Consider the following 18,218-nt stretch of genomic DNA (forward strand, 5'->3'; position numbering starts at 1 on the left):
TATTGTGCCAGAACGCCCAACACACACCAGCTTATTGGTTGAGAGGAGACAGAGTGATGAAGCCAATCAGTATATATATATATATATATATATATATATATATATATATATATATATATATATATATATATATATATGGGGATGATTAGGAGACCATGAAGATGAACAGAGGCCAATGGGCAAATTTGGCCAGGATGCCAGGGTTAAATCCCTACTATTTTTTTGAAGGGCATCCTGGTATTTTTAATGACCACAGAGAGTCAGGACCTTACTTTGGACAATGTATACTGGACTTTTCCAAGGAAAAAAAGGTCAATGTCACCATTATTCTAGCAGACATTACATTCCCACAACAGAATAAAGGTAAGACAAAACTGTCACAAAGTTATCGATTGTATGCTGCTTGGACTACGACAAATTTGCAGTCTCATATCTTTCAAACAATGCATTGGTTGACCTTATTACTTGACAAAATGCTATTGTAAACAAGCGATCAATGTAAGCATTATCAAACACGGGGCTGCCAGCCATCTTTTTGTGCAAAGTGGTTACATTTGGCTCAAGGCTCTGTTGGGTGTAAGAAAGGTTATCCTGTGCCCATTCGTTGTGGCTGAATAAGCCGCAATTGTACAACTGCCTTTTTCAATTGTGGAACAAATAATGTTTCCATTTTTGTGAGGAGTTGGTAAGGAAGTTTGGTGGGTGGAGCCATTAAGTTGATAAGATGTTAGGTAGGACGGTTAGTGCATTCAGTACAATAGGGTATGTCAGTTAATAGGTGGATTGTTAACTTTTGGTAGGTAGGTTAGATTGTTGGGTTAGAAAAGGAAAATGTGGGAGAGGGGTAGGGTAGATGGGCAGTATAGGGCAGAGAGGTAGGTGGGTGCTTTTATGTGGAGTAGGTAGTTCAGTGGGTAGGGTAGGTAAACGTGCATGGGTGGAAGTTAGATTAGGTTCAGTGTGTGTGCAGGATATGTAGATTGGCAGGCAGGGTAGGTGGGTGTATGGGTGGGGGATTAGATTAGGTTAGGCTATGTAAGGTTTATATTTGGGTGAGTGGATAGGGTGGGTAGAAAGTAAGAGGGGGTAGAACAGGTAGTTTATTTAGTGGGTGGGGTTTGTGTGAAGCAGGAAGGTAGGTCAGTGGGTAGGGTATGTGTATAGGGGCTTTCGCCCCGGAGGAACCTTTTCATAGTTCCTAGAATCATTGACAGGAGTACCCGTTTTTTGTTGTGTTCGCACCGCAGGAACTAGGAACGATTTTCATTCTAGGAACTCCTTTTGGGGGAACTAATTCAGCTCCTATTTCAGAGTCGGGGCTAAACCTGCGCTATAGGAACTACAGTGACGTTAGTGTTCGCTGATCGTCCAAACGCACGTGAAACACTAGCATCCGCCATTTTTTTTAAAAAGCTGTGTAAACACACAGACAAACTCTACGAACATGGAAAACAGTGATAGATGGGCCTCTTAACCTTCACACTGAGGAGAAAATCCAACTCAGCTTTGAGGGGACCAAGCCAAACACGATTATGTATTTCTGCTCGGCTAGCAACACTGGACATCAACCACACGGCATACGCTAATAACTTTTCATTACTGTCTACTTTCTATGCATAACAGTTCTATCTAATAACGTATTAAGACAGGACTGTTAGATAGATCTTAACTAATGAACACGGAGAATGCGAGCACTGGGAGCTCAGGCTCTGGCGTTCTCAGCGGCATCAAAATAAAGGTCCGCCGCGCCATCAAAATAAAAGTCACAACAACAAGCGCGGCCTACTTCACTTCAGAGTTCCTACTGGCAGTGCGAATGCAACCAGGAAAATGTTCCTAAGGGAACAATTAGTTATCGGGAAACCACCCTGGTGGCTAGTTCCTAGAACTACCCGGTGTGAAAGCCCCTTATGTGTAGGGTAGGTATGTTGGCAGGTAGGGTAGGTGGTGGGGGAATAAGCTTTGTTTTATGCAGGGTAGGCACACTAGGTGGGTCAGTTGATAGATAAAAAGGTGGGTACATAGGAGTTATTGGATGGGTTGGTAAGTTTATGTTTGCTAGGTAGTAATATGTTTTTTGGCTTGGTTTTCATCTTTGGCTTGCTCACTGGGGAAATTGTAAGGGTCTGTTACCCGTGAAGCTGACTGAAAAGTCTTTTGAAAAGCACTAAACAAATAAAAAAGTTAATGCCTTTAGGAAATGAAATAGTTTTGATTCAAGACAGAATCCCCAAAAATCTGTACTGGAAATGTCATATAGTAATAAAAAAATAATAATAATAACGTCATCAGCTTTGGATTTGCTGTAGTATGTTTATTTGCATTTCCTAGATGTTCAGCTGCGACAGGTGCTTGAGGAATCTGAACCTTCCACTAAATACAGTATAAACACACACACACACATACAGAACCCCAACCTGAGTGTGTTTGCATGCATGTGTGTGGGCTGTCTTTTGAAGTTAAGCCTTCACAGATAAACAGCTTCACCAGGTTTTCAGCGTGATGAGCTCACTCAATGTGGGACACGCTCCATGTTGATGCCAGTGGATGGAAAAAAGCGAGCGCCCACCTTTTAGGATTCCAATCGAGCCAAGATCAATAGTGATGTGTTATTCTGCAATAAAACAGGCTCATCCGAAAGAAGCTCTTGTGTTTTGTCATCTTTGTTTTCTTTCATCTAGCCTGGGTACTTATGCGTGGGTTATGAGGGGCTGAGTTCTTGTTGTTTGTTTGAAGAAAAAAGAGGGCATAAGTCCATTGGAGCCGATGTTTCTCTGTTAAGAATGTACAGACCCTCTTAAAGCAGTTGCTAATCTGACATGGTTCATCTTGGTGGCACACGGGGTGTGTTATGTAATGTTTAAAGCTCAGCTACTGTTTTCGAGCCTGTCCTGAAAACATTCTGATGGTCTGAGTGGATGCAGATGTTTTTGGTGGAGGTTTTGCAGATGGTTGTCGATTTCTTTTTGTTTCATTTTACACTAGCTTTTCTGCTACATTTTCTACAATGCATTATTCTATTAATCTTCTCACTACCACAATTCCCCAGTACAATCACAACTCCAATTCCAAGGTATCCAGAAATCTTCAGATGCCACGGCCTGTATTGACATTGTCTACTTCAGCTATAAATAACGACGCTTTTATGTTACTAGGGAATAAGGTTATGACTGAGGAAATGAACCACAAAAAAAAAAATGTAAATTACTTATTGATTTTCTTGCTTTTCAGACCCACATCCATCTTAGGTTTGAAAATATGTTTGACAGTAACCATATTCCCACTGAATAACATGGAAAAGCTTTGCTAAAATATAACGATACGGAACGGGTAAGTATTTAGCAATATGTTCTCTTTCTTTTTCCCTTTTCTTCCTGCATCTGTCTTTCTCTTGAGAACATGCAGACAGTATGGAAAGAATGGGGAAAATTTGATTAGAGAGGAAATCCTGGAGAAAGAAGCTTGTAAATTACAGCTAAAGTTCAGCAATCCTTCCTCCCAAAGGATGAGAAAAGCTGCTAAACGGCATAAATCTGCTGCAGAGAACTTCAGCACATCACATCTCTATAATTCTCTTTCCTTTTCCTCTCACTTCTGCTTAATGTAAAGCCCTGGATAATTGATCAGCATGGACAATTTCAGCAGCAATTCTGATAATGAAATGTGCTCCACGTATCCAGAAACTTATTTTTTTTTTGTAGGATCATAGCAACAAAAAATAACACGTATACATAATTTAGCAAATTCAAACTGTTAAAATATTTGTCTTCTGTAAAAATATTTTTTTAATAATATACGTTTTTGGTTCACTTTATTTTGATGGTCCCTTTAACACATTCTGTTGACTATAAGTAACATTGCACCTACATGTCGACTAACTCTCATTAGAGTAGAGTGTTAGTAGAGTATCAGTAGACTGGTAGGGTTCGAGTTAGAATAAGTTGACATGCAGTTTCAAAGATACTTGTAGTCAGTATAATGTCAAAACAAAGAGTTAGCAGATATTAAGCAGACAGTCTACTAATAGTCTAATCAGAGTTAGTTGACATGTAGAAAGTTACTTATAGTCAACAGCAAGTTCAGAAGGGACCATCAAAATAAAGTGTTACCAAGTTTTCTTTCACATTATGATGCGCAATTTACACAACTTATAGTCAAAATAGGTTGTTTTTCTTTTTATTGAGGACGTTCTGCAGGGGGAAGTCTAGGATTGCAAAACCATTAAAAACAGAAGCAAATGTTTGCCTCTCATGCTGGTGAGTCTCGTCTAGGTTTGTCTCGCAGAGCTTTTCTCTCCCGCTCTGATGTAATTACTGTATTCTACATTTGGCTGACCCGTTCTCCACAATCCCAGAGGATGCCAATGGTAAACAAAATATCAATCACATACAATAAAGCTGGCAGGGAAAAGGAGTTCAGCCTTAACAAAATACAAATAAGAACTCTTAAAGAAATTGACCAAAAACTTTTTTGGCCAAAGCAATGATCAGAACATGGTACAGTAATTCAGACTTTTAATGGGGGTGTGTAGTTGAAAGCAATTTTCTTTTCCTGTCCCTTAGGGGGAAGAGGAAAGTCATTTTTCATGTTTTGCTAATGACACAGAATCTGCCTAATAGTCGAAATTTTAGTTGAGCACAAATATGCAAGCATGAGAGTAATTCAAACTGGGTATGGAACTACTTTGATTATTTGGAAAATATAAGGTTAGCCAGGCATTTGGTTTTCACATCTTTGAAATGCATGAATTGTGGCACAATAGTTTTGCAATGTGCTCTTTAGGATATTAAAATGCTGCATTTGCATGCTATTCTATCGTAAAAACCACAAAATTTAACTATATTGATAACTATATTATCATCCACATCAATGTACAATAACATTTCAAGTTTTGTCGTCTGCCACTTTAAATTCTCACGTTCTTTAAAATGTCTTGTGGATTCTGATTGGCTGTCATTGTTTTTTTCGTTCCTCAGCTGGAAAAACATCGCTCTGGGGTGCGTTTCCCGAAAGCATCGTTGGCCAACTATGGTCGCAAGTTCCGTCGTTACCAATAGAGTTCAATGGACATTGCGATGAACTTGCGACCATAGTTGGCCAACGATGCTTTCGGGAAACGCACCCCTGAATGTGATATCGTTCCTCTGTGCGGTTTTCGTTATAGCTGTGTGTGGACTTCGCTACTTTCATGGGATCAGAACAATTAATCAAACTTTATAATCATGGTTATTACAGTTATTGTCTTTGACATGAATGCGCCTTAATTGTGTTTCTTTGACTTTCATTTAAGAGACACAATATGCTTTCATTGTATGGAAATACCAAATGAGATGTTCTTCAAAATATCCCTGTTTGTGTTTCATGGAAGAAAGACAGGTTTGCAATGGCACAAGGGCGAATGAATGAAAATTATCTTTGGATTTCCAGAAAATAACTTCTTATCACTTTTTGATGATCCCTTGTTATCTTCCCCAGGTTTCACGCCACACAAGCATTGTGGGAACTAGTGCTTTTGTGTGCCTCTGCTTGCAGTAAGATAATAAAAGTTTAATAGTTACGGCATTGTGAGCACTCAAGCAAAGAAGAGATGACCTCGACATACAGTGTGTCTTCTCTCAAACCTCCTCCCTGACAACCACCGCAAAGCAGCCCATCACGAGCATGCTATCTCTGACAACGGCACAGCTCGCTTACCCTCGCATACTTTGTGGTCCTGCCTGAACCCTCAGCGTTGCTTACTGTAGACCCAGCACTTTATCCTGCAGGAAAGCAGCTTTTTCCCAGGGCAGACAAAACATGCCACTTTAATGGCTTTCTCTTGTTTCTTACAGCTAAATGGAGACGGAACACAAGCAACAGAAAATCAACAGCAGGGAAAAAGATGATGCAAGTATTGAACTTTACAAGAGGTTACTTTCTGGTGAATATGTTTTTTATGCCCTTATACTTTTTACGAAAATGCTCATTAGGCTGGCATTACTTTAGGTGTTATTTTATGCTTCAGTGAAGGCCAACACAGTTTTTTTTTTTTTTTTTTTGTAGAAAATGTCTTGGTTGGTAGTCATTAGTTTTTTGTGCAATGGCAAACTGTTGGATTTGACCTACCAGTGATTTCAATTCATGGATACATTTGGTGAATGTAAGACATTTGGGTTAGACAACTTTCAGAAGGAGCAAATGAAAGACCAAATTTAAGTAGCAAACACGCTCACAAAAGTTTAGTATTAGTTTAGTAACTTTGCTATGCTTATGCATCATATTTCCTGCCAACCAATAATGCTACAGAGGACTGTATTAATCATACTGAGTGTTTCAAGACAGCTTTATGAAAGTATGATAGATGAGCTTATTATTTATTCCAAAATCATGGGGTTTCATATACTCAGTCATTACACAATTTATATCATTACACATTACACAATCTAGCACATTATGTAAAAAAGACATCAAGTTGTGGATCTTGTTAAAGGTACTTGAATTCTTGAAGATTCTTTACTTTTACAAAATTAACTGAAACTGTCTGCAGTTTTGGTGTGCTCTTTAACTCTTTCCCCACCATCATTTTTTTTTTTTTTTTAGTTGCCAGTCAGCGCCAGCATTTTTGATCATTTTCACAACATTTTCATGGCCCCCAGAATATTTCGTTGCATGGATATCTGAACATACAATATATCAAAAGAAAAAAAACAGAGAACAAAAAAGCAACAAAAAAACTGTTATTCTAGCTTAATATAATCTTTTTTTATCAACACTTCAATGTGGGTTTGTTTCATAAAAAAAGCACCTGTAGCGCCTCAATTCAAGCGGCACCGTGGATCAAGTGCACGTGAACCGATCATCTCATCTCCTCTTTACTACTAGTTACAGCACAAAATAAACATAGGTGAACACCAGAAGGTATATTAAAAGATACATTACAACTTTCTGAAATGAATCCTGTTCTCATGTAATCGGCTTGTAGGCTATACAATGTCACTTAACGTTCCATTTACCTCAAGAAAGCTATAATCTCCATAAACTCATTAGTTAGAAGAATATACCTCCAGAGAAGAGCATTTTGCTAAATATATGCACATATATGTAAATATATGTAACAGAGTCCTCTATTCATTATATTTTGACTTAACCTGTTAGTGATGTCTTCATTATTTAATGTGTTTGAATAAATATGTCATGGAAAACAAGTTATTACAGTTTATTTCACCATAAAAATTGAGTAGAAACAATTCTGTTATTAAAAATATGATATAAAAACTCCCTTATGTGCAATTTAAATATTTGTACAACTCAGTTTTAGCTATTGGAGAGTTTATTATTAAATAAGTTCAATTAATTACTTGATTATTCATTTATAATTTATTTTTGGTTTTTCGGCCAAGTGCATCCTGATGTTTCGGTGATCTGGTAGGCTACTAGTGGGTAAGAAGAGATGGCCCACAAAGACTATTCAGAGTCGTGGACAATAATTGATGTTAATGCGCTTGAGACGTTGAGCCATGGTGCTTGTGTGGATGATATCACATCAAGTTTGTGATGTTTACTGATTTCACTCCTTGTCTTTCTTTTTTTTTATATATATAATTTCTTGTTTCCAGCTACAGGCCCACACTGAAAGCAGAAATGCTGTGCAGTGCAACAATAACAGACAATAAGAACATATTACTATTTAATATACATTGTAACAATGAGGATTCAACTGTAGGCAGGGATCCCTAGCACAATGGTGAAGAAAGAGATTAAAAAAAAAATTAAAAGCAGTAGCTATCTTGAACCATCCGCTCACAAACAAAACCAGCGTAATTATCAAGGAAATCATAACTTATTTCCTATGGTTTCTCAGTGAAAGTTGACCTACAAACTGTTTTGGTTATGGCAGACCACTAAAGACTGTTTAGAGGAGCTGAAGGAATCCTTGTAAATGGCCAGACCCAATTCTTCCCCTCTAATTCCTGGCAAGCGCTCCTGCCACAGATAGGCAGAGTGTTTGACGTACTTGCGGAGGAAGCCTCTCCCTGCCTGTGGGATTGGGACCATGCCATTCTCATTCAGACACTTAGCTGCAGAACTTATCTTGTTAGCTGAGCCGTCTTGCCCATGACCCAGCCGCTGTGAGAGAGGAAGCGCGACCACACGGTCACTAGCCCACCAGACATAAGCTCACAATCTGTTTTTGCGAAGCAAAGCCACACAATGACATATTGTTTACACCTTTGCTTGTTTAAATTAACGGCATCTGCTAAACAGAAAACACCCTGTAGCCCACTCAAAATGTGGTGTGTCACAATGTGCTGACTTTTTAACAGTTTTTGCTTTATCAACAATGCAGTAACACACTGACGTAGTAGTTGGAGTATGTGGTTATGAGATCTGATCACATGAGACACATTTAAGATGTTACTACCAGGTGGAAACGGCAATCTGTCTCGGCTACACTTGTGTTTAGATCACCTGGAACAGATGTTAGTACGGTACCAGAAGTAAACAGCGGAGACATGTGTGATTAATGTCTTAAAGGGATGGTTTACGCCAAATTGTAAGTTCTGTCATCATTTACTCACCATTGTTTCTTTCCAAACTCGTTTGAAAGTGATACAGGTTTGGAACGGCATGTGAGTAAGCTATCCCTTTAAGATAAGTCTTAATTTGCTCTCCATTTTATCTTAGGAGAAACAATCGAGATTTAGTTCACACTTTCTTCTTGCAGAGACAGACAGAATAAATGGAAATAAAGTAAAAACTTGCCATAGTTTTTGGCAAGTAAAAACCGCAATCGTGCTCAATGAAATTAAAATGAAATTATAAGCTTAAAATTAAATTCCTTATTAATATTTTTATTAATCACGTGATGTCGCTTACATTTCGTTCAGTTATTTTCAGCGGCTGTGGAAGTATGCAGAGGCGGGTGATGAAGTGCATTCCTCATCATGTTCTCATAAGAGGACTCATCTCCACTTTTCCCCTCTTCATTCGACTAATTTGATTAGTCAATGAAATTGCTGTCAGGCGGCGTTACGGGTAGCATCTCGTCACATCATATTGATTGCAGCGCTTTGCACATTTGCTACTGCATAACAGTTTATAATTTAGCTGTGGGGTTATATGGGAGTTGTGGAAAATAATCTACCAATTCTACCAAGAATCTACCAAAGTCTAACACGTCACCCACGTTTGTTCTGAATGTTCATGCACAGCCTATCTGAACACATTTGATGTTTAAAGGGGTCCTATAATACCCTTTTCACAAGATGTAAAATAAGTCTCCGATGTCCCCAGAGTGTGTATGTGAAGTTTTATCTCAAAATAACCCATAGATATTTTTTATAGCATGTTAAAATTGTCACTTTTTGAGGGTGAGCAAAAACGCGCTGGTTTTGTGTGTCCCTTTAAATGCAAATGAGCTGCTGCTCCCGGCACAGAGGGCGGAGCTTCAAGAGCTCGTGTGTTAGCAGATTACCTCACAGACACGCACTGAACATTTCAAAAACTTTTAGCCTTTTATGTTCAAACAGGAGTCGGACAAAGATGGAGAGACTCAAGAAGAAGTGACATGTAGACTGCAACAGGGCATTTCTGAATGGATAGTTGACGAATTTACGTATGTAGCTGATGTGTAGTTAACCATCTTCTAGTCATTGATTAGCATATTCTGTCATGATAATCTATAAATGGTGTTCCCAGAGGCGGGGTTTATGTACATTTTAGGGTTAGAGATGTCACTAACCCATGAAGAAGCTCATTGTAGTCCCTACCACCCGTTTGTTGTAGTCCTTAAAAAACGATTTCTGTAAAAGAAAATATCTTCCTTTGCTTTGAACTTTGAGCATCATAACTTTGCAGATGTAGTTTATGCTCAAACAGCAACATTACTCACTAACTAAAGTTAAAAAAGTTAAATCATAATCAACCACCCCTTTAATATACAGATATAGAGATATTTAATATACAACTTAGAGTGACTGAATGCCCGAATAGGTTTTTGGGGGCCACTCAGAAGTCCTACCCTGACCCTGTTGTATTGTGCACATCTGGACGAGGCTTACTATCTTCTCTCACATCTTGTTGTATATCCTCATAAATAAGATCCAGTACGACAATTTAATCCCATCGACAAATAGATAAGATGTAAAACTTGCACCCCAGTGACTCCCACACAGATAGAAGCAGCTGCTTGCTGGAGAAGACAAGGCTTGGGATCAGGGGCCGGAGGAGAACCAAGGAGCGGTCAGGGTCAAACAATGACGTTTGTTGTTAATAATTAGACTCTTCAAATACACAGTGGAGAGATCCAAACAAGAGGTTATTGGCCTTTATGAGATGACCGGCTAGCAAGTGGCAGAAACGACCGCAGTGCTTGTTTACAAAAAGAAGAGTCGGGGTAAACACTGTCCAGGGTTATTCAAAGTTCTGGGAAGGATGTAGTGAATATGAGGATGAAGAAACCAGGATAAACAGTCACTACTTACGTCCGACACGGAGATTGATCTGGTCGCGGCGCTGGCCGTCGGGGTTCTGGAAGCAGCTGTATAAGCCGTTGCTACTCATGTTCACCTCCATCAGGATGAGCCGCGGTCCTTCTTCTCGGCGACGGGCCTTCACATCCGTGCCATTCACCTTCCACGTTACAGAAGCGTCGTTGTCCAGAGAGCCGCATTGCATAGTGACATCACTTCCTATCCTTTCATACTGGATCCTGGCACCTGGGGAAACAGAATCATCATGAGGTCATCACGACTGCAACAGAGGTCATCATAATGGCTTTACATTTGCTTTTTCCAAGGAGCACATGCTCCTACTTTGAAGTTAAATAACTATAAGGGAAATGTATCAATATTCAGTTTACATTGGTTTATTGCATAATCAAAATATGAGGGGAAAAAACCTTAATGGGGGACTCCTAATAGGACTCTTATTTTGAAATGTCTATGTTTTACTGTTGCAGGCTGTTCATTTAAAAAGATGAGGGAGATCAAATATGCACTCTTACTACCATCTACAACATATCACAATATAAACACAAACTAAACATTGCCATAATTAATCTGTATAATGTGCAACAGTGCTGAATTTTTACTTTGAAATGTGTCAAATTTAAAGAAAATCCTAGCCTTTTGAAGTCTAATAATGACATTAGACTGTATCTTCATTCCTGTTTTTCCATCCCTAAATTTAAGACCTCTTAAAAATTATAATTAAGACATTTCTTATATCATTTAATATATTTAAGACTTTGGTAACACTTTACAATATGATTCGTTAGTTAACATAAGTTAACTACATTAACATGAACTAATAATGAACTGCACGTATACAGCATTTATTAATCTTTGCTAATGTTAATTTCAACATTTACTAATGCTTTATTAAAATCTTGTTAACATTAGTTAATGCACTGTGAACTAACATGAACTAACAACGAACAGCTGTATTTTTATTAACTAACGTTAACAAAGATTGACAAATACAGTGACAAATGGATTGCTCATACTTAGTTCATGTAAGTTATACATTAACTCATGTTGTTAACTAGTGAACCTTATTGTAAAGTGTTACCAAGACTTTTTATGACCTTAAATACCATTAAACTTTTTACATTTTTTAAGGTCCTGCAGACTTTTTTATTTGCACACATGCTCCTAAATACATTTTAAGGTTCATCAAACAACATGCTTTTAAGTAACACAGTCTCACCCCAAAATGTCACGTACTGACGGGTTTTGACCATACGGCAACATACGACGAAAAGGGTACCCCTAAAACGTCCATATGTGACGATTCGGGTTATGGGTAGGTTTAGGTATGCGTTAGGGTACCGCTACGAGGCGCTGCTGGTGCGCTTATGTCTTCGTCTCATATGGACGTTTTAGGGGTACCCTTTTCGTCGTATGTTGCCGTATGGTCAAGACACGTCAGTACATGACGTTTTGGGGTGAGACCGGGCTGTTTTAAGACCAATACAGATCATGTTTTTGTATTTTATTGTGCTGATTTCCATTGTCTTTCTATCTACACATGCAATCTTTGACCGTTGTGTTTTCCACTGGTAGACAGGACATGTTGTTTGTGTTCATGTGCGAAAAAATGTGAGGAGAGTCTCTTGAAAGATTGTGTTTGTCACATTGGATTATATGAGATTGTGAGAGAAAAAAAAAAAAAAAAATCTATGAATGAATGTATTTTGGCTAAGAATATCGGACACAATTGGTGTTTGGTTTGCCTGAGGTGAGAAAATAGCAGGTCTGTTTATTTTTCTACTTAAAATCAGTTAACGGTCATTTCCATGCTTTTCACAAGAAAGGAAGATGTGGTTGTTTTTCTACAAAATCTTTTTCACACCCTAAGGCATGTTGTTATGGGCTTTGACATCAAAAGAAAATAAATTTCTTCATGTCGCAACCACAAGTAATGCCCTATAGATGTCCGCCGTCATGCGACAGCTGCAACAATGAAAGAAACATAAGAAAAAAGAAGGTTCAGAATACACAAACAGGCAAACAAACAAAACTCGGAGAAAACATCAATGCTACTCTTTGACTTTCATTACGACGTCGTGACTCCGACAATGCACAGGGGTCGGAAAAAGCAATCTCTCTTTCTTCCACTGACCTGACTAACTACCCCTGTAGCTTAATCCACACGCTCTGGGCAAACCAGATCCATGAATTTTACATTTACTCCGATGTCAAAGCCTGTGATGCAGCAGTGTTGAGAAGAATGAAAAGAGAAAGGCTGTTGCGTTCAAGAGAGGAGGACGGTGACAGCAGGGACTGTTTGCTATAACACAGACATGCCCATTAGGATTCGTTCAGTAGATAGCGTGACATTCAGTCGTAAATTTGACTGCAAATTTCCTGCTTAGAGAAAACATGTTTCTATCTTTACAGCTAATAACTTATAAGCTTATAAGCAATGACAAAATTGTAAATATATTATATTAATATATTTAATAGCACCAATGCTGCTACAAGGAAACTTTTCCTACAGATAAGTACATTTGATGTCTGCTGAGCAACCAAAAAAAAAAAAAAAACACACTTTTAAATCCAAACAGAACACTTTATAATGTCATCTATCATTTTAAAATTACAGAGTGGCAGTAGAATAACTTTTTGAATAAGTTAGGCATCACTTTCGTCAGTCTAGAATTTCCCCAGTAACTTGAATGTCTGCTGATTTCATCATCCTGATTACCATTCTATAGATTTTTTTTTTTTTTTTTCAAATTTTAAAAGGGGTAATTATATTCTCTTCACTTTCAATTAAAATGTAATGTATTGCATGCATTCATAATGTTTTATATTCAATACAACTGCCCCCATACACATCATTTCTTTGAACCGATTTAATTGTGTCCATTGAACAAACATGATTATCATTCTCAAACATATGTTAGATCTCAAAAAAAGAAAGAAGTATTGCAAGGAGGGTAAAATGCCTGAATTCCTGCTGAACTTCTGAAAAGGTCATTTTATAGCTCTGTTTTTTGAGAAACCCTCAGAAGACGATGCTTTGTGAGGAATCTCAGTTGTGCAAGCTTGGGAAATATCTCCTCTCTAAATATCTTTAGTATGGGAGTCATTGCTTTGCCCTCTGCCTTGTTCCCTTTGAGGATTCTCATTAAGGGGTTGCCTCTCACTTGTCTGCCCACTTCTTCTAGACCGTGCTATTACGGAGCATCAAATAAATCCATTTCTTGTTTCCTGCCTGCTTATCTGTTGAAGCTGCGGGAAGGCAGCGATAGGGCGAGTGAACGGTGGCGCATTGGCACGACACAACAAAGCCCAAGAACAATTCCTCATATCTGCTACCTTTCGATAGCTCAGAATGCCTAATTCCCATTATGCAATTAGCAGGTACTTCTTTCACAGCCTTATCAGATCTTAGGTTTGCTTCATTTTGCCACATGGTGGCATAGAATTGGAAATTCAATGCTACACCATAACCGCATTTTATCTTTAGGATAGAAAATTTGTGCCAAAAACCATCAAGTTTGATTCCAGGAGTTGCCCTTAAACTTTCACTACCCACAATAACCTCCAAAAACTCCAAACATATTGCTTTAAACAAACCCAACTACACAAGCCAAACAGTTTCCAATACATGCAAGTGAACGTGCAGTTTCAAGGGCAATGAGTTTGAAGGTCCCATAAGCAATAGAATGGAAGGGGAAACTATGGCTGAAGTTTAAAGCAGTTGTCAAACTGACACTTAATAATGTAGATGTAAACTGGCTGCAGAGGTTAGCGGAGGCGTCATGTAGAGATGAGAGGAGAGGGACTTTACACCCACATGGAAGTGCTAAAGGTTTATGAGCAGGACATATGCAGTGTTGCTTGTGGAGGGAATTCTAGACTGGCCAATAGAGGACCGGGCAGACAACTACAACTCCTGGCTAGATGAGGAACAGCTGTCCTCCTGAAATATGCGGCAAAATCACAAAGCAGTTAATTGGCTGGGAAAACAGAAGCTGTCTGTGTTAATGAGTGTCCTTTGTTCTCAAACTCTCACAAAGACATTGGAACTTACAATTTATAACCCAGTATCTCAGAATATTGTTTTGTGAAAGTACACAGTGCAAACAAAAGCTTCATGCAGGACAGTCCCTACTAAAAACAGTTGTCGAGTTTGGGATACTGGTATGCTGCTGTCTCAAGAGGGGTCTTAACTAATTTAACCAGCAAAACTTCACCAACCAGCTTTACCTGCTTCAAACCATCACTGACCAGAATAAACCCGCTTGAAAATAGACTTTTATTACCTCCATTTTTCAAAAAGGTCAATGGCTTTCATTGCCTGAGTCTTAAAATTTTCAATTTGATTCCTCCAAATCATGAATATTTCGTTCCATCTTTGGTTTCATGGCATCAGCATGCTTTCAGAGCTGCCAGAGTTTACAAGGACTCATCACACTCAAGCCTCCAGGCTGCGGGTGGGCTGGGTAGTACTGCGGCATATGGAAGTTTTCCCTCCCTGATATTATATTGTAACACAGAGGGATTTTCACACAAACAAAGGTCATGAAATGCTCCATAGTCTGCAAAGGTCAATGGGATTACAAAAGTATCAGATTGATACTACATGGATCAGACAGCTTCATCATTGGGCTCCTGGGCTTAGACGCTCTACATTGGGAATGTGGGTTTGGCTACTTGGTTTATTTTCTTACACTTGTCAGGGGGGGATGCTTGCTTACTCCTAGCCACTGGCGCTGTTCCTGCTTTTCTCTCTCCTCCCAGACCTCCCGTGATGCACCACATGCTTCAAAGACTATCTAGTTGAAGACCAACACAAGTTTCGCTTTAGCTTGTGACCTACGAAAACCCCTAAATGGGTATATATTAAGTATACTAACTAAAATGAACGATCATCCAGTCAAATTTTAGAGAAGGAACTATTGCTCAAACCATCTTCAAAGCCAATGGTTGATCAACTGCTGGAGCCACGCTCAAAGTCAATGTAAAATCGCTGCTCTACTCCCACCAGTTGAATTGTATACAAAGATCATAAATTGATCTTTAATGGATGCATTTTTTGAGAACAAAGCATAAACAGCCCACAATGAATATTATAATACATACATACAGGGCCACTGATAAGAGGGGGACAACATTTTGTTCCAGGTCAAGATTCAGGTCATGTTATTCTATATATACTGTTTATATGCAATGTGAAACTATAAGAACATTATTTAACATTGGTCATATTATTCTGCTCAGTGTCATGTCTAACAATGTCCTTCAACCCTAAAATCTCTAACATCACTATATCTACATTTTACAGAGATAGTTTTTTTTTTTTTTTTTTACATTGTTATTTTTTACATAATATCTTCACTAGTCAGAAGAAAAAAAATACTAGGATGTAATGATGTCGACCATGCATCGTTCTGATTTTTTTTTTTTTTTATAATGGCTTATTATTTTCCCAATTCAATGCACAATGGAACTTTTGACAGAAACTCAGTCTCACTTTGTTTCCCCAGACACATGAGCAGCCTTCCAGAGGAGATGAAACAGGATGTACAACTCAACAGCCCCTTGTGATGGAGAGCAGCATGAGGCAACGCTCCAATGCAAATCGGCACCAGAGGAGATTAAAGAACCCCATCCCACTCGCACCCAAAGCCCTAATACACAAAGGCAACCCTGATTGAACTGGATCCTAATCTCAGATATGCACTCCACAGCAATAGCAACCCCCCCCCCCCCCCCAACCTCATTTGCTAATACATAGTAACATACATCCTTAGCATTCCACATGTGGAGCGGAAATCTAGCTGCTGCTGACAGGCTGTGCAGATATATGGGACTGCACTTGATGTGTTCATGTCATTGATTTGGTGCAAGGTTGGGAATTTCAGGAATCATGCAAGTATTAAAAGACGGCCTATCAAGAGCATGGTTATGGCAGCAAAAGACTATTGCAGCAATTGGACCATATGTTACTATGGTGGTGTTGATGCTATGCTGTGATTATCGTGATTGCGAAGTATGCAGGGAGTTGGTCTAGTCTTACACCGTGTCCCAATCAACCGGTTGTTTCCAGTCTCAAGTCTTCACTGAAAGTATTTATGCAACAGCCAATCAGAACATACTTAATGTTTAATGCTGCGTTTCATGCAAAGTTGATGTGGGATATTTATATTCACCTACTTCCAATCATAAAGGTGTTCCATTGGCCATAATATTGTAAGTGCTGATACTTGAAAGATTATATATAAGGAAACATAATAGCAAAGCTATTGTTAGCTTAACAACTGTAAGATTCCCCAGTAGCCAAATTGCAGGCCCAGGAATACATTCAAATGTGAATGATCACTGTGTACCTGAGAGCTGTCATGTTTATGTGTGCATGATATACTCGCGCATCTGGGGAAAACAAAATTGGAGTTGTGAATTTCCTAATCACTTTCCAAGTTGAAAGTCCGAGTTTAAGTGATGTTCTGTTGTATTTTTCCAAGAGGGAAGTTGGAAATTCTGACTTCCACGGCAATCTTTGTTGGGATTTTGGACCAATGAGATTTTGCGCTGACGAGGCACTAAAACCAAGCGTGACAGATTCAGCTTGATGCAGACATAGCTGGAGAAATGTGATTAATTGATTGTTGCTTTATTACATTGTCTCATGTCAGGGCACTCTAATTTAATTCTGTGAAGATCATTGCTTGGAAGAAAAAAAGAAATAGGCTAAACACTGCAGTACAACTAAGATTTTCTCAAGATGTGCTTGCCAAAAATTATGCAGTCCAACTCAATAAGCACAGTGTAAATTCACAGCGTAAAAACATACATACACCAACCAAGGTTTCATTCATATTTGATGGATGACCTTGGGCCAAGATATTCTAGAGTGATATGTTCAATGGTAACAAGCCAAATCAAAAAGCATTCACAGTCGACTGATGAACATGATGTTCTGGAGTCTTCAGGTAAGTCACTGATGCTATTCCTGTAGTGCCAATGGCATGTTATAAAGTCCTCTAGCTTATAAATATTTGTAAACACAGACTAACAACTGATGTGGACTATAAAATATATTGTGGCAGAAATAAACAGATTATAAAATCAAGTTTCAAGAGCACTTTGCTGTCTGGCGACTCTGCAATTATTTTCTAATATCTAATTCATTCTCAGAATGAAGTAGATGGCACAAACCTGCTGCATTGGCCCCAGGCCCTTGGAGAAAACACTCCTTTATACCCAGATTACTTGCACATTTATTCCGCCGCTCTACCTCGGCTCTGCTTTGAATGAGGGAATTGCGTGGCCTTGCTGCTGGAATGTAAACATCCCGTGGCAGGCCTGTGTCTGCGGCCCCCTGTCCTCCTCATCAGGAAGGATTGAAATCTGCCTCCCTCTCTTACTCCATCTCCACCAGCACACGTCCTCCAGCGCTGATCACAGATGAGCCGTGCAAAATGAAGAGCAAACATACCTGGATGTCATTACAAAGCACTCCCATAGTTTACAGGAAGTACACTGAGGCCTAAAACCAACAACCGCTCCTTCTCTGTTCCCATTCTCCTCGCAGGGTGGCAGCAGGAGGGAATAGGGAAGGAATGAGCTCCGGTAAGGGTCAGAAAGAATCCTGCTGCTCGTTTTTTACGTCTGTTTTGACAGGCACTCAGAGCACCAACAACGTTTGTCGTAATTTGTCTCCATTTGCTCAGCCGTTGTTATCATTTCCCCAATCAATCCTGACGCAAAGGGTCTTTTTTAGAT

General features: G+C 39.0%; 1 protein-coding gene across 1 annotated transcript in view; it reads right to left on the bottom strand.

Annotated features, from left to right (window-relative positions):
* cntfr (ciliary neurotrophic factor receptor) overlaps window positions 1-18,218 on the bottom strand; it is a 188,935-nt gene that overhangs the window by 73,922 nt on the left and 96,795 nt on the right. Inside the window, exon 3 of the mRNA XM_081354183.1 lies at window positions 10,464-10,697. Coding sequence (XP_081210309.1) covers window positions 10,464-10,697 — 234 coding nt within the window. The remainder of the gene's footprint in view (window positions 1-10,463; window positions 10,698-18,218) is intronic.

This window comes from Scardinius erythrophthalmus (genome assembly GCF_964197995.2).
Source record: "Scardinius erythrophthalmus genome assembly, chromosome: 23".
Lineage (NCBI taxonomy): Eukaryota > Metazoa > Chordata > Actinopteri > Cypriniformes > Leuciscidae > Scardinius > Scardinius erythrophthalmus.